The 26,840-nt window shown below is 44.0% G+C and overlaps 1 protein-coding gene across 4 annotated transcripts in view; it reads left to right on the top strand.

The window, feature by feature from the left end:
- The window catches only part of lepr (leptin receptor), a 64,209-nt gene that overhangs the window by 11,695 nt on the left and 25,674 nt on the right, over positions 1-26,840 (top strand). For 2 of the 4 annotated variants that reach the window (XM_054752127.2, XM_070554266.1), the window contains exons 2-4: positions 17,738-17,795; positions 21,836-21,888; positions 23,460-23,687. In XM_054752127.2, the coding sequence (XP_054608102.2) occupies positions 17,782-17,795; positions 21,836-21,888; positions 23,460-23,687 (295 nt within the window). In that variant the 5' untranslated portion in view covers positions 17,738-17,781. Of the gene's footprint in view, positions 1-4,513; positions 4,615-9,494; positions 9,635-17,737; positions 17,796-21,835; positions 21,889-23,459; positions 23,688-26,840 lie in introns of those variants that run through there. The other 2 variants (XM_070554267.1, XM_015970983.3) reach the window with 2 other exon arrangements.

The raw sequence follows: 26,840 nt of genomic DNA, 5'->3' as shown, positions 1-26,840 counted from the left end.
ACCCCCTAAAGGTGGTAGAGAACAAGAGAGCCAGGCTCCTGTGGGACTTTCCAACTTGACTTAAAAAGCCCTTCACAACAGCATTAAAGCTGACCAAGCAAAACAAATTCAAACACAATACAAACACAGCAATTTGCTATAATGTTGAGAATAAGACTCATAATGAAATAAATAAAAAGAAGGCATACAAACCAGTAAAATAATAAAAAACAAACTAACTAACTAACTAACTAAATAAATAAATAAATAAATAAAACTGTTTTAAAAGGGACTGAAAACAAATACACACTCACACTGAATTAAAAGCTATTGAGAACAGATGAATCGATTAAAAGCTATTTAAACCAAACAATGAGGAAGCCAACCCAATCTAATATGCAGTCCATTCCACAACCTTAGGGCTGCTACTGAGAAAGCTCTGTCACCCCTGAGCTTTGTTCTCAGTACCACAAGGAGAAGCTGGTCAGCTGATCTCAGTGACCGAGAAGGGGAGTGAGAAACTAGCTCAGAGAGATACTGCAGGGCAAGGCCATGTAGAGCTTTAAAAGCCAATAATAGAGCACTCGGGGCAGTAACCCCCAAACTGCAAGAGGGGCTAAAGCAGATAGCAGGAAAGTATCAGACATCTCAGTCCAGAAAAGTGCAGTTCTAGGAACAGCTAAGATACTGCACAGAATCCTCAAGCTCCCAGGTCTCTTGGTAGAGGACCCTAGCTTGGAAGGATGAGACCACCTGCGAAGGGTGGGATGGAGAATTAGTTTTTACAATAAATATTACAATTACATATATAATAGAAGCAAACCAGAAGTTATTTCATGTACCCCTAAGAAGCCACAGCATCTGTTTATTTTACTCTAATATCGGGTGAAGCAGGCTAGAGGCTAATGTTGAGCTAACGATGCTAATGGTTAATTAGCAACAAACAGTCAGCTCTAGAAATGTGTGAAGCTACTTTGATACTGTATTCAACATGTCACAAACTTTCTATGTGACTCGTCTTCTGATCTGTAACTGGGAGCAGCCATGGAACTCACAGAACAGGAGAGAGAGAGAGAGAGAGAGAGAGAGAGAGAGAGAGAGAGAGAGAGAGAGAGAGAGAGAGAGAGAGAGAGAGAGAGAGAGAGAGAGAGAGAGAGATGTTTGTTTTGATACACGGACTGCAGTAACCAAATTTCACCACCGGATGTCATTCTTACTTTTATTTACTTAAATATATTTTTATATTATTTACCTTAATTTAGCAAAAGGTTAACATAGAAAAAGAAGGAATTGTAATAAAATCGCAATAAAATTGGAATAAAAATAAAAACAAAAATACAACAGAACATAACATGTTTCAGTACTTTTAGGTACTTGGGTACTTTTAAAGGGTATAGGGGGTGTATGTGTGCATGGGTCAGGGGAAAGTTTGTTCCCCATCTTTAGGACAGAAAAATTACTCTTTGAAAACATTTGTTTCCTCTCCCTAATTTTCCTGTTTTGTTAAAATTCATAAATGAAAAGACAAAAGACATTTTATTAGACTAAATAGATTTGTATTTTTTACTGTTTGCCTTTGTGGACTTCCACAATGAGCTAAAAATCCACTTTTCCAATTCTTGGTTACTTTGATTTTGTTATTTTGGATAGAAAGAGACATCTCAGCAGGTCTAATGTAATCAAATCTGATGACTCAAACACTCTGAACCGCTTTACCATGAGCCCTCACTGATAATTTCCTCCGTGTTTTTTATTCTATCAGGGAAGAGACAGAAAGATGAGGCTTATACTTTCATAACCCAGCTTCTCTCTCGAAGGACAAAATAAAATTGACTTTGATTGGAAGGAGTGATGAAGAAGCTACATATGTCGGAGAAAACTCGAGGATTAGACTGAACCCTGGGGAAAGCTGTGGCTTCATGAATAGAATGGAATAAAATGGCCTTTTATTGTCATTGTACAAAGTACAACGAAATTGGAGTGCCACTCCCATTGGTGCAAAATACAAATATAAATAAAATACTGAAACTCCAGCTTGTTTAAATCATCTGTTGCACAGCGTAGACATTTCACAACAAGCAGCAACAAACTGGCTCGGTTTCGTTTTGCTTCCTTGACATATTTCCCATCCATCTTTTTCATTTGACTCAAGGCCGTGTTGGTGCCGCATCTCATCAGCAGCCGTCCAACCTCATAAAACAAAGATGAGTTATGGTCAACAAGAACGGTTCAAATTGATGCTTGGTTGCAAAATGTATATAAAATCTAAGCGTTAGAGAACAAATCTGATGTTAATCAAATGTGTCGGAGGCAGGAAAACATCCCATGTGGACATTTGGAAATAAACATTTTCCAGTGGCTTCAATTTACTGGTTGAGTTCCAGTCATGAATGCTAGCTTCTCTCGAGCTTTACCCCATAGAGGAGATTAATTTTTGGTATTTCACCAAGGCTCTGCAAGATGTCTTCTGCAACCCACAACCACCCTCTTCACTCACCTCTGCACCTTCATCTGGCCCAGACAGCACTACTGACTTTTAATTCCATGCTGTCGTTTTTTTTATAACACAGAAACAGTTTCGTTACTTGTTTTGTCGCTACGTTTCGTCTGCAGCTGCAGACTTCCTCAGGCTGACTACTGACTTTTCTCCGGTGGACTGCGATCTGTCAGCTGCCTCCGTTTTATTAAGCGCCCTCTCCGCATCTCCGAGGGGCCTAACCTCCACACCTCCACCCAGTCCGGACAGCGCTGCCTCCTCGTCCCTGGTGGGCTGTTCTTCACCCTCGTCCTCTACTTCTGCCGGCGCCATCGCAGCACCTCCGATGGGCCGAGCCACGACACCCCCACCTGTTCCAGATAGCACTACCGGTGTCATCCCCGCACCTCTGATAAGCCATTCTCGTCGACGACGTCACAACCTTCACCAGCTCCACCTACCATCAGCTCAGTCCGAGCTCCAGCCCGTCCAAGAGGCTCCGGTCCAGCCTGTCCAAGAGGCCCCCGGTCCAGCCTGTCCAAGAGGCCCCGGTCCAGCCTGTCCAAGAGGCCCCGGTCCAGCCTGTCCAAGAGGCTCCAGTCTAGCCTGTCCAAGAGGCTTCGCCTGCAGCGGCTCCGCCTCCAGTCATGTCGGCCCCGCCTGTCCAAGATGCTTTGCCTGCAGAGTCTTCATCCCCTTCGCCTGCAGAGTCTTCGTCCCCTTCACCTGCAAAGTCTTCGTCCCCTTCGCCTGCAGAGTCTTCGTCCCCTCATCCTCCAGAGTCTTCATTCCCTCATCCTCCAGAGTCTTCGTTCCCTCATCCTCCAGAGTCTTCGGCCCCTCATCCTTCAGAGTCTTCGTTCCCTCTTCAGTCTCCAGTGTCCCCTCTTCAGTCTCCAGTGTCCCAGTCTCCAGTGTCCCCTCTTCAGCCTCCAGTGTCCCCTCTTCAGTCTCCAGTGTCCCCGTCTCCAGTGTCCCCTCTTCCATTTCCAGTGTCCCCTCATCATGCTCTGGCCTCTTCGTCCCTTCCTCATCCCCCTCCAGAGTCTTCTTCCCTTCCTCACCCTCCTCCAGAGTCTTCGTCCCTTCCTCACCCTCCTCCAGAGTCTTCGTTTCTTCCTCACCCTCCTCCAGAGTCTCCGTTTCTTCCTCACCCTCCTCTAGAGTCTTTGTCCCTTCCTCACCCTCCTCCAGAGTCTTCGTCCCTTCCTCACCCGTCTCCAGAGTCTTCGTCCCTTCCTCACCCTTCTCCAGAGTCTCCTGTGTCCCCGTCTCCAGAGTCTCCTGTGTACCCGTCTCCAGAGTCCCCTCTTCGTCCTCTTCCTCCAGAGTCGCCGGCCCCCCCAGACTCCCCCCGGTCCCAGCTCCTGGTTCCCCGTCGCCGGTCCCCCAGACTCCCCTGGTCCCCTTTTCTTGTGTTTTTCTGGTGTCTTCTGGGCGTCTGGTATCCGCCGCTTGAGGGGGGGGGGGGGGGGGACGGGACGGGATGGGGACGGACTGTCATGGCCTGCGTCTGCGTCTCCCTCATGTGTCTCCTTGTGTTCTCCATCCCCCTGTAGGATCCCCTTATGTGTCTTCTTGTGTTCCTCATGTGTCCCCTTGTCTGCAGCCCCTCCAGGTTCTCCCCCCAGGTATCCCCCCAGGTCCTGTGCTCACGTTGGTCTCCCCTAGTCACCCCTCTGTAGTTTTTCTATAGGTTCAGCTTTTCATTTAATTAGTCTCTTTTAGTGTGTTTCTTTCCCCTCCTCAGCTCACTTTCCTCTCACTGATAAGTTGATTGATTTCACTAGGTTTCTCTCCCCACGCACCCGCAGCTCATCTCCCACTCATCCTGCCCCAGTGTATTTAACCCTGTCTGCATCTCAGTGTGGTGTTGGTTCATTGTTTCGTGTCAGTCCCCCCCCCCCCCCCCCCCCCCCCCAGGTCTCTAGGTTTTTTTTGGCTTATATGCCCTACTAGGTTTTCTTTGGCTCTGGCCTACTTGGAATTTTTGGCTTCGTACCACGCTTTGTTTTTTTTGTTGGACTCATCATCTTAGTAAAGATGTTTCATTTTACATCTACTCCTGCTCCATGTCATTCTGGGTATCTGCACATCGGGTCCTACTCCTCCACCTCTCAACATGACATCATGCATGGATGGATGACATCATCCTCCAGGTATGTAAGCCTCTTTAGAGGATTTATGCTTTTTTTCTGTCTGATTGAATTATTCATTTAGCATCTTCACTGTTAGAGCAAAAGACTTACAAATGTTCATATGTAAGGGCGTGTGCAATTTTTATCAAGCTAAGTGATGTTTCTGACCCACTGTAAAGTATTTTTCTCATTTATTGGACTAAATACCACCAGAGACCTGGACTTCTCTCACTCAAGATCAACACAAAATGACCTGTATTTATATAATGCCTTCTTAGGGCTCTACAACCCCAAGGTGTGAGATAAATAATAAGGTATAAATGAGATGTATTATTAATAACAACATCTGGACACATTACTGAAGCCAGATGTGCTCAGATACTTTCTCTGATGTCTTTAACAGCTATAACAGATATGTAGAGGTCGAGTCTGATCAATGATGTCATTTATTATGCACGCATGTGAGATGATGTCACTGGAGGAGGGGAGAGAGAGTGCTCCCAGCAGAGAAGTGCTTCCTCTGCTCATCCTTCCTGTCTCATCTCCGCCTGATCAGTCAATCTCAAGATATAACCTAAATTCTTCAGAAAAAACACCTCCAACAGCCAAATGAGGCTTTACTGATCCTCCAAGGCTGAAGTTATTTCTACCCATTTTCATTATATACATCTCCAGAGGTCTAAATCATACCCAATGCATAGCTTATTTTATTCACTGTAACTTGCATCAAAGTACAACTTTTCCTCACATAACCCACAGGACGGTCGTATACAGGTCCTTGTCAAAAAACTAGCATATTTTGATAAAGTTCATTATTTTTTGTAATGTACTGATAAACATTAGACTTTCATATATGTTAGATTCATTACACACAACTGAAGTAGTTCAAGCCTTTTATTGTTTCTAATATTGATGATTTTGGCGTACAGCTCATGAAAACCCAAAATTCCTATCTCAAAAAATTAGCATATTTCATCCGACCAATGAAAGAAAAGTACAAAAAGTAAAATACAAAAAAGTCAACATTCAAATAATTATGTTCAGTTATGCACTCAATACTTGGTCGGGATTCCCTTTGCAGAAATGACTGCTTCAATGCGGCGTGGCATGGAGGCAATCAGCCTGTGGCACTGCTGAGGTGTTATGGAGGCCCAGGATGCTTCAATAGCGGCCTTAAGCTCATCCAGAGTGTTGGGTCTTGCGTCTCTCAACTTTCTCTTCACAATATCACACAGATTCTCTACGGGGTTCAGGTCAGGAGAGTTGGCAGGCCAATTGAGCACAGTACTACCATTTTCAGTAAACCATTTACCAGTGGTTTTGGCACTGTGAGCAGGTGCCAGGTCGTGCTGAAAAATGAAATCTTCATCTCCATAAAGCTTTTCAGCAGATGGAAGCATGAAGTGCTCCAAAATCTCCTGATAGATAGCTGCATTGACCCTGCCCTTGATAAAACACAGTGGACCAACACCAGCAGCTGACATGGCACCCCAGACCATCACTGACTGTGGGAACTTGACACTGGACTTCAGGCATTTTGGCATTTCCCTCTGCCCAGTCTTCCTCCAGACTCTGGCACCTTGATTTCCGAATGACAAGCAAAATTTGCTTTCATCTGAAAAAAGTACCTTGGAGCACTGAGCAACAGTCCAGTGCTGCTCCTCTGTAGCCCAGGTCAGGCGCTTCTGCCGCTGTTTCTGGTTCAACAGTGGCTTGACCTGGGGAATGTAGCCCATTTCCTGCACACACCTGTACACGGTGGCTCTGGATGTTTCTACTCCAGACTCGGTCCACTGCTTCCGCAGGTCCCCCAAGGTCTGGAATCGGTCCTTCTCCACAATCTTCCTCAGAGTCCGGTCACCTCTTGTCGTTGTGCAGCGTTTTCTACCACACTTTTTCCTTTCCACAGACTTCCCACTGAGGTGCCTTGATACAGCACTCTGGGAACAGCCTATTCGTTCAGAAATGTCTTTCTGTGTCTTACCCTCTTGCTTGAGGGTGTCACTGATGGCTTTCTGGACAGCAGTCATTACGGCAGTCTTACCCATTTTGAGTAATGAACCAGGCTGGGAGTTTTTAAAAGCCTCAGGAATCTTTTGCAGGTGTTTAGAGTTAATTAGTTGATTCAGATGATTAGGTTGATAGCTCGTTTAGAGAACCTTTTCATGATATGCAAATTATTTGAGATAGGAATTTTGGGTTTTCATGAGCTGTATGCCAAAATCATCAATATTAGAAACAATAAAAGGCTTGAACTACTTCAGTTGTGTGTAATGAATCTAATATATATGAAAGTCTAATGTTTATCAGTACATTACAGACAATAATGAACTTTATCACAATATGCTTTTTTTTAGAAGGACCTGTATATCTTAGGTGTGTTCTTACTGTGTCGTGGTTCTAATTCCATGCTTTCGTTCTTTTTTTAAACACAGAAACAGTTTTGTTTACCTGTTTTGTAGCTACAAAACTGTTTCTGTGTTTAAAAAAGAACGAAAGCATGGAATTAGGACCTGTATATAATGCCTGCAGTGGGTGTTGACAGAGGAATGCCAGGAGGATGAAGGAAACGAGCCAAATCAATCTTAGTAAAGATCAGAGGGCTGGAAAATTGATGCCTCGTACCTCCATTGTGACGCAGAACGGGGTAATCTATTTACAAATTAGCCCCCTCCCCTTCACGGAGGCAGGCAGCTCCATTCATGATGCATTCTTTCTACGTCATAAAGTTTGATAGCGACTGCAGCCATTATTTCACTCTGGCACCTCCACACACAAACAGACACGCTGATTCGTGTGAGGGTTCTGCCTCGAGCCTTGCTCTAACCTTAAAGACACTCAATGGTTTAGAGTCTTACTGTGCTAACTCTTCACAATCTTTCTGCTTGGAAAGGCTTGACTTCACTTCCTGTATCCTGCCAAATCCCCAGCTTGTTCTGATTAAAACGTCTGATTCCCAAATAAACTATTCTACTGACAAATCTTTATTCAAATGGTAATTTTCATCTCTAAAATTGCCACAAACATTCAAGGTTCTTCCCATAGTTTTGGAAAAATCAAGTAATGTTTCACATATCTAATTGCACCAATATGTGAAACCAGAAACTTTAATTAAAGGTGAACTAATAGTGAACTAATATGGGTTCACTCCCACAGACAGACCTGTTATTAGCTCCTACTCTCATTACACCAGCAGCAGGGACCCACACCAGTTAGGACACGTCATATTTCACACATCAGTCTGACTTTCAGCACATTACATCCTAATATTTCATATGCATGATGACGGCGACTTTGGTTGCACCTTAATGGAGGAACACTGACAGAAACAAGCTGTCTGGTGTGTCGGAAACATTTTTACTTTGACCAAGAACACCAACCAACCGCTGAAGGAAGTGCTTTAAAGGCGACGTATTTGTGAAGTTTGTCTAAAAGAATGAGTCAGATTTACTTTCTAGTGAAATAAAGCACTGCCTGTGTTTTCTTGGGGATAATTAGCTGTCTGGGTGAAAGTTTGCGGAACCCCCCCCCCTGCGCCACTGCACAGCCGTTTTATATGTATAACAAATACAATTTTTGAATAGTAGATGAATTAATATCTTTCTATTAGATAAACTCAATGATGCCTTATAACTAAAATCACTGAGTAATGAGAAGGCGAAAGAGCTGGCTGGCTGCTGCGCAAGTTTTAAGTAACTAAAAGTAACAATTTCCAGGTGATTACCGCAGATTTTTTCTGCTGTGTGTCTAAATATTCATGGTACATCTTTGTTCTGGTGGAATTTGTTAGAAAACACCAACGAAATAATGTTTTAAGCTGTTATAACGAATCTGCAAACAAGCTAGGTTTTGAATGCAAACCCATGGAACTCTCACCCCTCCCCTCAGGTATCTTCACTGAGATCCATGATGCCAGAAGAAACGAGATAGCGATAAACACCAGTAGCCGTTGTTTAGGTTCAAACTTCTTTAAATGTTTGTGACATCAAAATTTCTTTCTGGGACTCTGGTAGTTTGTCGTAAAGTTGAAGTGGTAGCAGCCAGCTGTTTCTCCTTCTCTGATATTATTGAGTGGAGAACTTCTCACACCAGTGGTGTTCTTTTGCTAAATAGTGCCTAATGAATGGAGGACCCAGGGAAGTGCGGCGGTTTGGTGAAATTGACAACCAATAGTTGTTTTTGGTCTGAAATGTGTTATTGGTGGAGGTTTTTAGATGAATGTGAGAAAACCACTCTATCATTATTATTATTAATAATTATATCCACAATATATTTATATAGCTATACTATGTTAGAAAACTGTTAAGAGGCATGAAAACAATGTTTAAGCCCATTTTTCCATCTGATATGTTGTCCTGCCTCCCCTCTTTAAGTGTTATTTGGACTCACCTGCCCCTTGTTATCACAACCACCTGATTCCTGATTGCCCTCATGTATTTAAACCCTCTGTTTGTGCAGATCCTAACCTTGTGTTCCTGCTGAAGCATCCTGCCCACCATTACTCATAATAAACGGTTATTTTACTTGCCAATCTACCTACCTGCATTTGCAACAACTCCACATCATGACAGTTTTTCCAAATTTGCCTTTGTAGTTTTAAATGATATTGCACTTTGAACTTTAGTGGACTCAGACCAGCTCAACTGTCAAATTACTTTGAAAATGTGTTTAAACCTCAGATAAATAAAGGTCTATGTTTGGACTGTTAAGTAATTGCACTGTTATGTTATGTTTTTCTTTCCCGGAGTTAAATCTAGCCGACTTTTTTTTGTTTTTGCGCATCTGGTTGCTGTGATTTCCAGAGGGAACATGAACGCAGCACAGTGGGCGGGGCCGAGTTGTTCCAGAGGTTTATGTCATTTCTCCTTCAGATCAGTCAGTTGTTCATCGGCAACAGCGCAGGCACGTGTTTGTGTTTGTGTGTGTGTGCGTGTGCGCGCGTGTGTAAAGAGAATCTGAAGACATCTAAAAGAGAAGTTTTAATCTGAGTTTACCTGGATTAATTTGTAGAAGAGGAAATCTGGTGAATCTCAACTAAACTGTAAGAACTCTGATTTCTGATTTTATTCTAACACGTTGGTTAACAACACTCTGCTGATGCTCCTGGGAGATTTCAGTTTTTATTCACATGTGACTATTCGCTCATATTTATTTATCCTCATTGCCCAGAGTTTTCTAGCATTTCTGGTTTAAACAGGATGGTGTTTGAGTGTCCCCCAGTGTTTGAACAAACTGGCAGAAATGTGTTTGTGGAGGGTGACGAGCCCCAGCAAGTCTCAGCAGCAGGAGTGAGTCACAGCATGAATAAGTGTAAAGTGGAGTTCCTCTATAATGTTGGTGGAAAACGTTTCTGAAGTTTAGAGGTGTTCCTTGAGTGCGTACACCGGTGTACTTGTAGTTTACTTGTAGTAAACTTGTAGTTTTTATATTCTTTTGAATGCTGGTTCAACTTTCCTTAACACTGTCATGCTGATCGATGATCAAAGCTGCTGTGCGACTTTATTAGAAGGATTTGGGATTAAATAAAATTTAATAAATTCAATTTAATTCAAAGATACTTTATTAATCCCAGAGGGAAATTAGAGTTTCAGTGCACACAATTCTGAGATCAGACATACATACATAGACACATGACAAGAATTGGTGACTGTGGTCATTCGTAGCCCGAGTTGCGCTACCTTAATAGAGATCAGAGGGTTCATATGAGGATTGAGTCAGGTGGAGGAAAAAAAAAGGCACTTCAGAGTTACCCTCCACAGGGAGGGTAGCTTGCAAAAAACACCTCAGACAAAAATGCAACAGACTTCAGACATTACACAACATAAGTGTCCACTAGGTGGGAAGGTAGGGTTGGGGACTCTCCACACATCAGTGCATGCAGCCGCGGTAAGCAGCGCTCGCCACCTCCGTTTGGACAGGGGAGGAAGGTAGTCACCCTTCTTTCCACCGGAGCCGTCAGCAGCACGTTACTGCAGCAGCACGTCATAGCTGCTGATAAGAACTGCTGTGGTCAACAGAACCTTTTCCACAGGAGCTGTCAGCAGCCGTCAGCAGCGCAAGTCGGCCGCGTCTCAGGAGCAGCATGTCGCGGCCCTTACGCACCGGTTCTATTTTCTACGCACTACGCCTCTGAAACGGGTCAAGTTCGACATTTTTGGGGAAGGAAAGACAGGAAATCGGTAAGAACTTGTTTTGGGGCCAGACAGAGATAATTTCCTCTCTGTCTTATGGGCCATTCCCATCTGTACCGGGTCGGCCCGGGCCGGGTAGCCCCAGTTGGTCCCAGCCTGGCCCGGTTGATTCCACACATCCTTGCCTTAAGCCCATGTGGGCTGATTCTACCCACCAATCAGCGGCTTGCTCTAATGGAAGGTGTGAATTTGCTGTCAGCAGTAGGTGTGTTGGCCCTGGTCGGCCTGAAGCAGACCCCCTCGAGAAGAGGGCTGAGAATGAGCCTTGGTTGGCCCGGAAAAATACCAGGCCACCCAGATATGTAAGCAACCTACGCTACCCGGCCCGGGCCGACCCGGTACAGATGGGAATGGCCCATTAAAGTTCTGTTGGTCCTCAACCCCTCTAAATCCAATAATGGCATAAATTAATCTATCCCAATCCATGCTGATCCGTCACTCTATACTTGATGGCATCAACCTTCTGTGCCAGAGTCTGAATCTCAGCCAAAGTTCCAAGCTTACGACTCATCTCGACAATTATATGAGTTTGCACGTTCACCGCGGTGTAATCCATCCCTGAGCTCCGGGATTGAGCCAATATTCCTCGACAGCTCATTAATTTTCCGGTAAGCTAGGTAACCACTCAGGCCGAAAAGCAAGAAACCTGACACCAACACCACAAATATCCAGACGTCTTCAGAATCCTCTACAGACAGCTGAGAGAGGCAGATCAGGTTCCACTGTTTCCAGGAGTCCATGATATGCCTAGCTGGCTCTGTCCCAGAGGGGCATCCGGAAGCCCCTTCTCCCATTCTCATCATTGAAAAATTTTGTCATTCGCGTTGAGATCAACTAACCAGGTCCATTTTTACTAATTTCCAGTTTCCAGAAAAAATGCAGAAGCGCTGTACACCCAAAGACAGACAAAGAGCCTTGGGATAAGTTAGGGAGGAGAGGAGGAAAAAAAAAGCGTCTGTATTCTCCAAGAGCCGGAAGAAGGAGGCAAATAAGGTAGATATAAGAAATAAGGGAAAACTTTATTTTAATGCTGTAAATGTGCAGCTGTGCCTGTGAACTGGTCCCCTGGTTACAGTGGAAGGCTGTGTGGGATTCAGCAGAGTTGTTTTTTTATTTTTCTGTGACAGGTATGATTAGATTAAAGGTGTGTAGGCAGCCAGTGTCAGAGATCAGTCATGGATTGTTTCAGTGATGTTTGCATCATCAGAACAGTGTCTTTGATTTTGGGATGATTCTTTAACATTGTCACATATTTCCATCTGATATCCAATAAAGTATGAGTACATTTTTTGCAATAATTATGGTTTTTATCTTTCCAAAGAAACTTGATTCAAAGCAGGGCTGCACATTATTAGGAAAACCTGCGATGTGCGATAACAGTGATTAACATTGCGGCTCTTGGAGGGTGCAGACGCTTTTCTTCTCCTCTCCTCCATATCTTATCCTCAAGGCCTTTGTCTTTCTGTGTGTGCTGGGTGCACGGCTGCTTCTGCATTTTTTCTGGAAACTGGAAATTGAAATTCACTAAAATGGATCTCGTCAGTTGGTCACTCAACGCAGTTGATACAATTTTTTCAACGATGAGAACGGGAGAAGGGGCTCCGGGATGCCCCTCCGGGACAGACCAGCCGTCTGTGGAGGACTCTGAAGATGTGTTGATATTCGTGGTGTTGGTGTCGTGTTTCCTGCTGATCGGCATGGAAGGCCACCTGGCTTACAGTGAAAATTAACGAGCTGTCGAGGAATATTGGCCTGATCCCGGAGCTCAGAGATGGATTGCACCGCGCTGTGAATTCACAGACTCACATAATTGTCGAGATGAATCGTAAGCTTGGAACTTTGCCGAGATTCATTCTTTGGCACAGAAGATGGATGCCATCAAGGAGAGAGTGGACGAATCAGCACGGATTGGGATAGATTAATGTCCATTATTGGGATTTTGAGAGGTTGAGGACCAACAAACTGTAAGACAGAGAGGAAATTATCTCTGTCTGGCCCCAAAACAATTTCTAATCGGAATCTGGCGCCCTTGAGCCTGCAAGGCTACAACGAAAACTCCCCCCTCAGAAGATATGTGGAATGTGCCGTCGCTAAGGCAACTCAACTCTGTCTCGTATCCCAGCCTGGGAGGGACTGCGGGAAGGCCGCTGAAACGTTCCAGGGTCACTGCAACCCTCCAACCCTCAATGCTCCTCCCCTATCCACACTGAGCTGACATGCGCTGCTTCTATCGTGGCGGCAGGAACTGAAGTGGGGATAGTCCCAACCCACCACCCCACCTAGTGGACACTTATGTTGTGTTGTCTGAAGTCTGTTGCATATATGTCTGAGGTGTTTTTTTGCAGAGCAAAGCTGCCCTCCCTATGAAGGGTAACTCTGAAGTGCCTTTTTTTCCCTCCACCTGAACCAACCCTCATGTAACCCTCTTATCTCTATTAAGGTAGCGCGACTCAGGGTTGCGAATGACCACAGTCACCAATTCTTGTCATGTGTCTTGGCCATGTATGTCTGATCTCTGAATTGTGTGTACTGAAACTCTAATTTACCTCTGGGATTAATAAAGTATCTTTGATTGATTGATTGATTGATGACGACAGGAGCGGCGTTAGGCCGGGCTACTTGGGCTGAAGCCCCGGATGTTTCATGAAAAGCCCCGGATCTAAATCACGGAAGTAACATGCAGTACCAAAGTCCAGCAGAGAGGGAGCAGCTGGCAGTAGTTTGTATACAGCCTGCCTGAGCCTCCACCACTGAAGAAGAAGCCCTTCAGCAGCTGGCTTCTTCTATACTCTCTGCCTGAAACGCATGTGAAGATGGACATGAGGACGTTTTTTAGACCAAAAGTACAACGACAGAACCCCAGCTTTGATGAGACTGGTGTTGACTCAGGTTTGTGAGTCTTATTTGAAAATATTTGTTGTGCTGCTGGTTTGCCTAAAGTTAGCTTATCAGGTAAAGTTGTTGGAGAAAGAAAGGGAATATTTACTATCATCTCACACTAAACACTAACAGGAACAATACTCTGCCCTGAATATGCTTAATATGTAGCTTCAGATTAAAAATTATGTGGTACAAGACATGTATATATATATATATATATATATATATATATATGATGTTGACTAGTGCGTGTCACGTATGTGCGCGTGTGTGTGCTTGTGTGTGTTAAGCCCCGGATCTTCTTCAGTCCTAAATCCGCCCCTGGATTACGATATTACTCACGATAAATAAAACTTAACTTGGGAACATAAATATTCAAAAACAAAGAAATTAAAAAATGACAAATAAATCATAAAAATGAGAAAAGCAAAAGACGTGAGGAAAGGGAAAAAGGAAAATGAACAAGAAAAGGCAATCAGTGGATCCCGGGCAAAGCTGAATCAGTAGAAAGAGCAGAACATAGCTAACTCAGGTGTTTGCTAACCATCAAAATTAAGTGCCGTCTGCCTCGGGGGCGGGCAGCTAACCTATGAGAACCCACCCAATTGGCCAAATGGGTGAAAAGCTCTATTTGATTCGTTAAAAAAAGCATCTCTTTGACAGGATGTGTAGAAGAAGAAGAAGAAGAAAATATCATTTCTATAGCGCCTCTCAAGAAAAAAAATCATGAGGCGCTTCACAAAAACAAAAACAAAAAGTTAAAATATAAAAAAGCATTTAGAAAATGTCATGTGATATTTAAAATGAGCAAAAACAGGCAACTGGGATTTAAAAGAAAAAAATGTTAAGAAAGAGAGAGTCAATAGGAAAGAGGGAAATCAGTGGATCCTGAGGAAGGTGGAATAGGTTGGGAGAGCAGAATAAAGAGAGAGTGGTGAAGAAGCACATAAGCTGACCAATCATTGCGATATTTATCTGTTCTTTGTGATATGCATATTGTGCATGTTATTAATATTTTCTAAAACAGAAAGTTGAGAGAACAAAAGTTTTGCTATTAACAAATTTTCAGTATTCAAATAATATTTTACCCATAAACTTGATAACAAACGGACATAAATTAGGGATAAAAGTTTGGCCCTCGAGTCCGAGTCATTTCATTTTGAGCATCTACCGATAACGAATGTCGATCCGATACTTGTATAATACATTAAAAAGAATGAAGAAAAGTGAAGAAACAGATTCAGAATGTTCCTTATTTTGCATTTAATGCTACTCTTTTTAACATTTAACAACTCTGTTAACCAGCGCCGGCGCTCCGCACACGCACACCACACATAGCGCGTAGGGCACCACGCTGGCAGAGGGGCACCAAACGCAAGCTTATGAAAAAATAATATATATATGATGAAGACAGATTTCAATTAGAAGATGTGCAAAGCAAGTGTTAACAAACAGAGCACTTCTGTGAGGTAGCCTAAACAATCGAGTGATAAATAACATAAATTCTCCACTTTTGGACTTTAGTTTAATGTTGTCATCAACTTTACACCTCCAGCCGCAGACATACCTGCGCATCCTGTTGCAAACTGCTTCTGGGTTCTATATTTGCAGCGTTTAACCAATAGTGTCTCTACAAAAAGTGATGTCATGCCACACACCTTGTTTTTTCTGTGTGGAGTCAAGAGGTCTGACTCTGTGCCACTGCATAACTGTAGATGTGTTAAAAGGTAACGAGAATAAACATACATATCTGAGTCTGGATCGGGAGGACGTCCATTTCTGGGTCTGAAACCACGTGATTGGGACAGATTTCCGATCACGTGATCAGATCTGGACATCCCTAGTAGAAAGCTTTAAAACCGTAAAGTGATATTTATCAACAGTCTTAATTCTGTGTGGAAAAAAAATGAAATATTGTTAATAAATAATGAACAAATAAACATTTCATGACCCAAACCAGATGATAAAATATTCTCTGACTTTGTTCTCAAGACGCGTGATTAAATATTAAAGGTGTGGAAAATGAAGGAGCATGAAGAGTCGTTTCTTTAGCTTCAGCTGTGAATGAGGTTAAAACAAATCAAAATGCGCCTCAGCCAGTTTCATCCTCTGGAAGCATCTTTGCTTGACATAATTATGAATATGAACATAATTTTACTATGGGAGTGTTTTGACTCAGGCAAAATCCTGAAGGAGGTCTTTGACACTGACCAGGGTTGTGCAGAATAAATAAACATTTGAACTGCGGTTTGAGGTTCTAGTTAATGGATAACAGCAGATTTTTTAGTCTCTCTAGTTCTTGTGGAGAATCAAAACCCTTCTTCAGAAATAATAAATACATGATAACTAGTCAGAACAGCTTTACTTCCTGATTCAGGCTTTGTTCTGTACACACTGGTGGGGTGGGGGGGCTGAACCAGTGGAACACAAGCCCAGTTTAATCTTTTCCCACCTGGACTCTGTGTACTCTGATTTACAATCCAGTGTCTAAAGATTTATGCATTTGTGTTATTTTTCTCCATGCATCCTTATCAGGCAAAAACACAAACACACACAAGCACCTGTGAACATTCACGAGTTTAGCAGCATGTCAGCTGCTTGTTCTACAGATGATCCACTTGTCATGCATGCGGTGGGCAAGCAGCTCTGGAAATTTTCATGTGGAGCTTTTTTTCAACTCGTTGCTTCAATATGACCCAGCATATTACTGAACCGCATGTGGCTGCTCTTATTGGCTTTAGCATCAGTATTAAAACACAACAGGGAGGGAACGGTTATTACAAGAAGAAAAGAAAATGTGCTTATTCTGTCAGAGTTCTGTTCTAATTTGACCAAATAGAGTTTTATAATAACCTCTTGTGTAACTGTCAGCTTGAAAGTGAGCCATGTTGTGTACAGGGGCGCCTCCAGGAAATCTTGATAGGGGTGGCCAGATGGGGCCAAAGAAATTTTTGGGGTGGCACACCAAATTGGTCCTTGTGGTAACTGGTTGAATTTAGTCTGTGGCGATGTGCTGCATTGTGCCTTTATTCGTTTTTATCAAAATAACAGAACGTATCCCAAACATTTAACTTAAATTTTGCAAACACAAACATTTTTGCAAAATACTTTTCAGTTATTTAAAATGTTATCCCAGTTTTTATTTCAAAATGTATTTTTTTTAGGTTAATTCACCCGTGTTGCTGTGTTCACACAAAAATAAAACTATGGAGATAAAAACTTTTTTTTAAATGGTGAACAGCAGAAACATATGTATTTTTATTCTGATTATTTCTTTACTCATTAATTGTAATATTTTATTTAGTTTTACAATTATGAATAAACAAGATCAATATGTGGTTTGACTGAACATTAATATGATTTGTTAATACTGGCCTTTCCTGGGGGTGGGGGTGGGGTGGGGGCTGGCCTGGGCGCTCTTGGTTGTGTACAGATGCATAAATGTATGACGCTCAGGTGATACCGCTGAATAATTTTCTTGAATGAAATTAATGGCTCAACCAACAGCTGGTCATAAAACCCAACTCAAGTTATTTTTGCAGGTGAAAGTTTTATTCAATGTTCCACAACAATAGTGCATTAGGTGGAGGAACATTACACCGCAAAAAGTGATTTTGAGCTATTGATAGTAACTTATGGATGCTGGACTGCCGCTCCCTTTTGTACATTTCAGGACTAGATTGTTTAGCAAGTTTTTAAAATACCAGCCAAGGAATTCTTTGCCAACCCCATGGACAGATTTATTTATTGTTTTTTTTAAACTCAAAACAAGAAGATTTGATCATATTTGAGAATATATAGCTTACTTGATGTAGCGCTGTTTTTCCAGAAAAAACATTTTCTTTTTAGACTAACAGTAGGATAAATTGTGTAAAAACAAGGTTTTTTAAACTTTCTTGAAAATCAGTTTTTGTATTTGTTAATGACGTTTGAATGAAACGGTGCGTGCGGCTTATTAAATGTTGATAGAACTTCCATTCAACAGGTACTTAGACCTAAAATTGTAGCTGAGATATCCCCTTACCTTCAAAGGGCTGACTGAAACGTTTCTGCCTGTTTCCTTTCCTCCTCAGAGAGATTCGCCTTAGCCAGAGTCCGGCGGCGTCATGTTCCTGGTATGATCTCAACAATGTAAGTTCTTCTGAGTTATCAGGAAAACCTTCCTCTGTTTCCGAGGAGCCGGATTGTGCTTTGGCAATTTGGGCAGCATAGTTGTTTGGATTGGAGGTTGACCGATATTGGTTTTTCTATTGCCAATACCGATGCTGATATGTAGCAGACATGGTCAGCGGTTGGCCGATAGATACAGATGATTTCCTCATTTTCATGCCAAAATGTCACCAATGACATCAGTTGATGAACAAAAATTCTGAAGCTGAATCAGGTTTTGAATTTAACTTTTAAATCTGAACTTTGTGCACTGATTAATGTTAAAGTCAGACAGCAAAATAAAGTTAATTTAGAGTATTTATTATGCAGATTAGTGAACATAAAAATACATTTAAATTAAATCCTGCAATAGCACCGAGGATATGCCCGACTTTAAATCGGCTTTATAAGGACAATTACCGGCCGATGCTGATTTATAAAAAATGGCTGGCGGGGAAGGAGCCGGAGCTTGTGGCAGAGGTTGAGCGGTACCGGCTAGATATAGTCGGACTCACCTCGACACATTGCATTGGCTCTGGAACCCGAGACCTGGAGAGGGGTTGGACACTCTACTTTGCTGGAGTTGCTCCGGGTGAGAGGCGGAGGGCTGGGGTTGGCTTTTTGTTAGCCCCGAGACTCTCTGCCTGTGTGTTGGGGTTTACCCCGGGGGACAAGAGGGTAGCTTCCTTGCGCCTTCGGGTCGGGGAACGGGTCCTGACTGTTGTTTGTGCTTATGGGCCAAATATCAGTTCAGAGTACCCACCCTTTTTGGAGTCCCTGGGACGAGTGCTAGATAGTGCTCCATCAGGGGACTCCATTGTCCTGCTGGGGGACTTCAATGCTCACGTGGGCAATGACAGCTTGACCTGGAGGGGTGTGATTGGGAGGAACGGCCCACCTAATCTGAACTCGAGCGGTGTTTTGTTATTGGACTTCTGTGCAAGCCGCAGTTTGGCCATAACGAACACCATGTTCGAACATAAGGATGCCCACCGGTACACTTGGTACCAGGGCAGCCTAGGTCACAGGTCGATGATAGATTTTGTAGTCGTATCATCTGACCTGCGGCCGTATGTTTTGGACACCCGAGTGAAGAGAGGGGCGGAGCTGTCAACTGATCACCACCTGGTGGTGAGTTGGATCAGATGGCAAGGGAACATGCCGCGTAGACCTGGCAGACCCAAACGCATAGTGAGGGTCTGCTGGGAACGCCTGGCAGAAGAACCTGTCAAGACGGTCTTCAACTCCCACCTCCGGCAGAGCTTTGACCACGTCCCGAGAGCAGTGGGGGACATTGAGTCCGAGTGGGCCTTGTTCCACTCTGCGATTGTCGAGGCGGCTGTTGCTAGCTGTGGTCGTAAGGTGGCCGGTGCCAGTCGTGGTGGCAACCCCCGTACCCGCTGGTGGACACCAGAGGTTCGGGGAGCCGTCAGGCTGAAGAAGGAGGCCTACAGGGCGTGGCTGGTCTGTGGGTCTCCGGAGGCAGCAGACAGGTACCGGATAGCCAAGCGGGGTGCAGCAGTGGCAGTTGCCGAGGCAAAATCTCGGGCGTGGGAGGAGTTTGGTGAGGCCATGGAGAAAGACTATCGATCGGCTCCAAAGAGATTCTGGCAAACTGTCCGGCGCCTCAGGAGAGGAAGGCAGCAACTCGCTCACACTGTTTACAGTGGGGATGGGGAGCTGCTGACGTCAACTGAGGCTATAGTCGGACGGTGGAAGGAATACTTTGAGGAGCTCCTCAATCCCACCAATGCGCATTCCGAGGAGGAACCAGAGCTGGGAGGCCTGGGGATGGACTGTCCGATCTCGGGGGCAGAAGTTGCTGAGGTAGTCAAGCAACTACACAGCGGCGGAGCCCCGGGGGCGGATGAGGTTCGTCCTGGGTATCTCAAGGCTATGGATGTTGTAGGGCTGTCATGGTTGACACGTCTCTACAACATTGCGTGGTCATCGGGGGCAGTTCCTAGGGAGTGGCAGACCGGGGTGGTGGTCCCCATCTTTAAGAAGGGTGACCTGAGGGTGTGTTCCAACTATAGGGGGATCACACTCCTCAGCCTCCCGGGAAAGGTCTACGCCAAGGTACTGGAGAGGAGGGTCCGATCGATAGTTGAATCTCAGATAGAGGAGGAGCAATGTGGTTTTCGTCCTGGCCGTGGAACTGTGGACCAGCTCTATACCCTTGCAAGGGTGATGGAGGGGGCATGGGAGTTTGCCCAACCAATCCACATGTGCTTTGTGGATTTGGAGAAGGCTTATGACCGTGTCCCCAGGGGCACCCTGTGGGGGACGCTCCAGGAGTATGGGGTGGGTGGCTTTCTGTTAAGGGCCATTCAGTCCCTTTACCAGAGGAGCGTGAGTTTGGTCCGCATAGCCGGTAGTAAGTCGGACCTGTTCCCAGTGAGGGTTGGACTCCGCCAGGGCTGCCCTTTGTCACCGGTTCTGTTCATCACTTTTATGGACAGAATTTCTAGACGCAGCCGTGGTGTGGAGTGTGTCGAGTTTGGTGGCAGGAGAATCTCGTCTCTGCTTTTTGTGGATGATGGGGTCCTCCTAGCTTCATCCAGCTCTGACCTTCAGCTCTTGCTGGGTAGGTTCGCAGCCGAATGTGAAGCGGCTGGGATGAGGATCAGCACCTCCAAATCTGAGACCATGGTTCTCGACCGGAAAAGGGTGGCTTGCCACCTCCGGGTCGGGGGAGAGGTCCTACCTCAAGTGGAGGAGTTTAAGTATCTCGGGGTCTTGTTCACGAGTGAGGGTAGGAGGGATCGGGAGATCGACAGGCGGATTGGTTCGGCGTCTGCAGTGATGCGGACGCTGAGCCGATCTGTCGTGGGGAAGAGGGAGCTGAGCCAGAAAGCCAGGCTCTCGATTTACCGGTCGATCTACGTCCCAATCCTCACCTATGGTCATGAGCTTTGGGTAATGACCGAAAGAACGCGATCGCGGATACAAGCGGCCGAAATGAGTTTCCTCCGTAGGGTGGCCGGGCTCAGCCTTAGAGATAGGGTGAGGAGCTCGGACATTCGGGAGGGACTCGGAGTAGAACCGCTGCTCCTCCGGATCGAAAGGAGCCAGTTGAGGTGGTTTGGGCATCTGGTCAGGATGCCTCCTGGACGCCTCCCCGGGGAGGTGTTTCGGGCATGTCCTGCCGGCAGAAGGCCCCCGGGTCGACCCAGGACACGTTGGAGAGGTTACATCTCCAATCTGGTCCGGGAACGCCTTGGGGTCCTGCCGGAGGAGCTGGTGGACAAGGCCGGGGAGAGGACGGCCTGGAGCTCCCTAATTGGGATGCTGCCCCCGCGACCCGGACCCGGATAAGCGGAGGAAGACGAAGACGAAGAAGGCAAATATTGGCCCGATATATCGGTCTACCACCAGTTTGGATTAAACCTTCTCTTCCTGCAGATGAATGCAGTCTTCAGCCTTAAAACATTCTCTGGAATCTAGATTCCGCCAGAAAAATAATAGCTCCAATATTAGCTCAAAAAATCAAAAGAAATCAGTTAAAAATTGATGTGGGTTTTTTCCCCTTGCAGCAGGAACACTTTGCTGATTCTGTGCTGAAGAGTGTGTGTTAAGCGGTTAAACGCCACACAAGTCAATTGTTTAAGCATCGCGTAAAACATGAGGGACTGCATAAGAGGAGGCAGCTTTTTGTTCTTTGGTTGGAAACACCAGAAAGTTGATTAAATTGATAAAATAACTGAGAATCGGGTCCCAGTTCTTCTAGAGTGTGGCCAATTGGAATGATCACAATTACGCATGACTACGTTCACCTCCCACGGTTTTCTCAGGAATGTCTTGCGTAACGACAATAAACCTGATCATTGTTGGTTTTCATAAGCATGAATTTTGGCAAAACCTGCAGCTCCTCCTTCAGTTTCACACTAAATGCTGTTCTTTCATTGGAATTAGACACACCTGCACCAGATTTTCCCCCAAAGAAATGTTTTTTTTTAGTAAAATGATGCACAACAGATAATGAAATCAGTGTGTGTGTGTGTGCATGTGTGTGTTTACAGGGATTGCACAGCCATGTGGACAGTCCTGATGTGTGTTTTCCTGATGCTCTGTGGTGAGTTTTCAGCACATCAACTCTAACCTCTCATCCTTTAGGGACTTTTAGGGATGTAAGAAAATATCGATACACTGACAAATTGCAAATTTTGTGTTCGATATCGTGTTTGAGAATTTACAAAACAAGCATTTACAAACATTTAATGGATTTGGTTTGTGCAGTGCAATTCAGACTTTGGTTGCTGGGTAGCAGCAGTTTTTAACCCCCTTTATTCTGATGGAACAAGATCTCGCAATAACACTGGAAGTGTCTTGGAAGCATCTGGTCTTAGTTTTCTAATTAAATATGTCAAGTGGCCTGTATTTGAAATAGCAGCTCCTAGAGTCCTAGAACCCCCCAAGGTGCTTTACAGCGCAATCACACACATACACATGCTAGTGGTGATGAGCTACAATGCAGCCACAGCTACCCTGGAGTGCACTGGCAGAGGCAGGGCTGCCTAGCATTGGTGCCAGCGGTCCTCTGACCACCAACAGCAGGCAATGTGGGTCAAATGTCTTGCCCAAGGACACTACAGCAGCCGGGATTGATCCTACAACCCTCCGATTACTGAAAACCCACAAGTATCATCTGGCTTTTTGTATCGCAATACATCGTACCGTCTCTTCTGTTTTATTACATATTATATCTCCAGATTCATGCCAACACACACCCCTAAAGACGTTTATTAAGCATTTCTCAAAAATTAGACTCAAGCATGCTCTACCTCCCTGCTCCTCTCACCTCACACATTGTATCCCAAACATAACTGGTGGTTATTGTACTAATGCCGAGTGGATCCTGAGATTAGCTGCTTTTCTACATTCTAAAACTCATGTTATGATGAGCTGGTTTTGCTAATATATTTTAACAAGAAGCTCGGTGTTTATATCTGCTTTCCTAAAAACTGATGTTGCGTTTTGCAGTGAAAGCAAATTTCCTTCGTCTCCTTTAATTATAGATAAGCCAAGAATGAGAAAGTTGACGCCCTTTACTGCACTGCCGTTTATCATTTTTCATTTGAATATATGCATATTTTGCATAATTAGCAGAGATTCAGCAGTCATTCTGCCTCAGGTGGAAGTAACTGCATGAAGTGGTCTGTAGAAGCTTCAGATTTCCATTTTCTATAGTATTTTTTTTAAATTACAGAAATATTGTAAGCTGATGGATGATGTATTTTTACAATAGGACAAGCGTGTTGTGATATTACTGTAAAGGCTCTATTCTAATTAAATAATCAGCACCTTTGAAAGGTTATGATTCTAACTCTTTGACAAACTCCTTGCTTTTTATTGCAGCTTTAATGAACTTGTTTTATCAACAAACTTGGATGTAATAAAGGGACTTTTCTAAAGGATAATAAACCATGATGTTTAAATAAAGCATCTATAGACAAATGTTGTTCATTCAAGTTTGTTTCTAGTTTCATTTATCAAAAGAAATGTTACTTTAAAACATTTTTAAATTGCTTGAAATGAAAAATAAAAACACCTGATAATAGATAATTAATAAATAACAAATACATGAAGTAAAGTAAATGATACTCAGATGTTCAGTTTGACAGTTTCCCATCCCTCTGTGATCAGACTCTCTGTGTTTGGAGTCTGAGCCTGGAGCTCCTCTCCGTTCAGGAGTCCTGGACCTCCCGTGGAAGGATGAGCTGTGCTGTGACTCACCTCCTGCCTACATCGGTGCTGGAGGAAGCGGCAGAATCCCACCAGAGACAAACCGGTCTGAAGTGAACCTCCCACATCCTCTTCGCTGCACCTTCAGGAGCCTCGCTGCTGAGCCAGAGCATCTAAAACCTCCTGTTGGTGAGAGTTTAATATTCAGCTTGAGTTTGTCATGTCCCCATCAGGTGTGATTAGGACATGGTCAAAACATCAGTTCACACGGAATGAGATCCACCATTTGAATCCTAATTTAAGCCCTTTGGCATGAAATTATTCTGTGTATAATTAAACCCAGGTCTCAAATTTCACCACACATCAGTGTGTGTGACAACTGACCTTTCAGACCTTTAACGGTCTCGTTCACTGAAACTGTGTTATTCTTGTTTTTTTTTAATACGATAGGCCACTCTGAGTTGTATATGCATGCTGAACGTGACGTTTTCTTCAACCCGTATCGCCTGCATTAGCATCAGAAATGAAGTAGACGAGGAAACGAGCGAGTCAGAAAATGCCATTCTCTTCTACGTCACAGGGAAAATTTTCATTCATGGCACCGCCCACCCTGGCTTACGAAGGCTGTAATAATTTAGCATGCAGAAGAGAGTAGAGTCCATCTCTTAGTGGAAGCCAACCATTAGCAATAGTAAATCCACAATATGGCGGAACACGTACAGGCATGTGATGTTTGCGGAGATAAAACATCAATGTTGCATTTTTTACTCAAGAAGGAGGAGCAAACAACGGCAGCGGAAGAGTCATGCTGCTGTTAGCCAATCAAAGGAGACATGTTTGCATATCATGAATATTAATGAGTTAGACTCCAAACCCCCCACTTTTCCAGCTTATTTCTACAAGCTCTTCCTGAAACAGGACTGCTGGAGGCTAGGAGGAAGATCCGGCCGTCCGGTTCGGGTCTGGGGTGGTGGGTTGCTGTGCTCAGCGTTGGGCGGGGGAGCCTGCTCATCAGCACCCCAGCAGAAAGGGTCAAACTCTGGGAACCGGTAATGGTTGTACCCCATGTGCAGCAGTACCGGGACCAGAGTGAATAGGGTGTGTATGGGGAGCATGAGTGGGTGTCCGGCGTGCATTTTTGTAAGTGGTCGCCCCTGGGTCCCGGGTCGCTGGGTCCCAGGCTCGGCCGGCTAGGGGGTGGGAGGCTGCGGGAGGGCCTGTGGGCTTGCCGCCGATATCTTCCCGGACTCTGCCGGCTGCTGGTTGTGGCCCCCCGGGGCAGCTCTCTGCGCCTCTCGAGGGGGGCAGGGGCTTTTCTGGTCGCAGTCTCCCTGGGGTTCCTGTGCTCTGGGGCAGCTCCTGGAGCTCTGGGACTTGGAGCTCCCTCCGTCTCCTGCACATCTTTAGGGGGCTGATCTGTGGCCCCTCACACTCTCTATTGGACGCTCCTATAGAGAAACCTTACATAAACAAGCGCTGATAAACACACAGGTGCTCACATGGTGCTCTCATAAGTATGGACTTGGGCACGTTCAACACGTCTTAAGGCTGTGGTGGGCACTTAATGCACTGTGATTATTATCGTGTGATTGTTCAGTAAAACAATGTTGATTATATATTTCTTCATCAAGTTGATGCAGTGAAAGCTAGATCTTGTTGTATTGTTGTTGTGTCCCATTTCTTTATTTATTTATTTATTTTTCTCTTTCTGCAGGTCTAGAAGCAGATCTTGTTCTTTATTGTTTATTTTTGTGGAAAAACAACTATGAGACTTTTAAACTTGATTTCCAGAAGTTAAAGTTGAAATGTGTAAAACAAAATATTGAGATAAAATTTGGGTTCTGATTTTATAAAGGCTAGTTTACTAGTTTTTGGAGACATTTGCTCTTAAGGATTTACAGAACTGTTTTTTTTTACCTAGTTGGTATTATTACCTTTATGTGATTCTTCTAGCAGCAAAGTAGCAAATGCTATTATTTTGTTGTAGGATTAGGATTAAAAATCCATCCAACTCTGTATTAGGCACAGGTCATCTGGTTGTCACCCATCTTTGTGTCCCCAAAGACCTGAGCTGTCGATCTGATTCCAACAGGCTTCACTCTTATTTATTTTTTTCATGGAGAGATTTAGTATTAAGAAGGTCACTGAGTTCACACACAGCAGTCAGGAGTCCCTTCAGCTGCTTTTGTCCTTGAGGTGGTAAAGATGGAGGAGAGGCACTATAGGTGGGGGTGGGATTTGTTTGTTTGCGTCGATCTGCGAGGCGCTGTGATTAATGAGAGCTCTGAGCTTTATGTGAAACAATTAGAGAGTGAGGTTAAAGGGCCGAGTCGCTTCATTATTACCTGTTTTCACACACGGACATCCGGGGAACACGCAAGGCTCCAGTGAGCACATACATATATGTTGCTACAGAACTTCACAAAGAGATGTTGATTGTATGTTTTCTTCCAGGCAACATAATGCTGTTTTAGTGTTTTTAGGTGCAACTAGTTTGCATTTGATTGAAAAAGAATAGAGAAACTAAAGAGTTCCTGTTGTTACTAAGACTATTTATCAACTATGATGATTGGATTTGTTGGCCGTGAAACATGAAGCCAGTGTCTGAAAATGCAACAGTCTTTTGGGGGTAAAATAATTACATAACTTAAATATGTTCAGATTTACTGTTTTTAAAGCGGCACTGCTGAGTTTCCTGCTTCTCCATAATAACAGCTGTCGTAAACAACCTGGTAGTAGCCCGCTGTAGCTAGCACTAACAATGAGCTAAAAGCAAGCTAACACTAACATTAGCCAACTGATATTAAATAATCCACAGAGTGAAAAGATCTACACTGTTGTACAAAAAAATATATAACTACTTACAAGTCTAGTAGGAAGAAAGACAAGTCACCATCAGTGCGTGACTGATTTCATAGCCTCCAGCTTTTTCAAACAAGTGTAGGCCGCACCGATGTTCACTCTGATTTTAGCTCTTTTCTTCACCTACAAAGACATTATTCTCCTACTTTTGGCTTTGTCATGATGCCAACAGAAAAGTAAAATTACATTTTTTTTTCTTGTTCTTGTCTTTTTTATTGAGGGTCAGCAAACTGAGAAAGCTAACTGCTAGCCTTATATTAGCTTTCAGCAGAGCCATAAAGCAGCCAGAGAGCTCCACATAGTGCACCTACTTGTGGTTTCTGGTCAGCAGAGGGCTACAGTGCCTTTCAAATCTGAAGTTGGTAAAGTTTCTACATCAAGAATCACTGAAACCAATTTGAAATCAATAGCTTTATGTTAAAAATCTTTAGTGTTTCTTTAAATCAGTTTTTTAGAAAAAGGATCAGGCTTTGTGTATCC

Source organism: Nothobranchius furzeri, chromosome 8 (genome assembly GCF_043380555.1).
Source record: "Nothobranchius furzeri strain GRZ-AD chromosome 8, NfurGRZ-RIMD1, whole genome shotgun sequence".
Lineage (NCBI taxonomy): Eukaryota > Metazoa > Chordata > Actinopteri > Cyprinodontiformes > Nothobranchiidae > Nothobranchius > Nothobranchius furzeri.
This window is presented reverse-complemented; position numbering and strand designations above follow the sequence as displayed.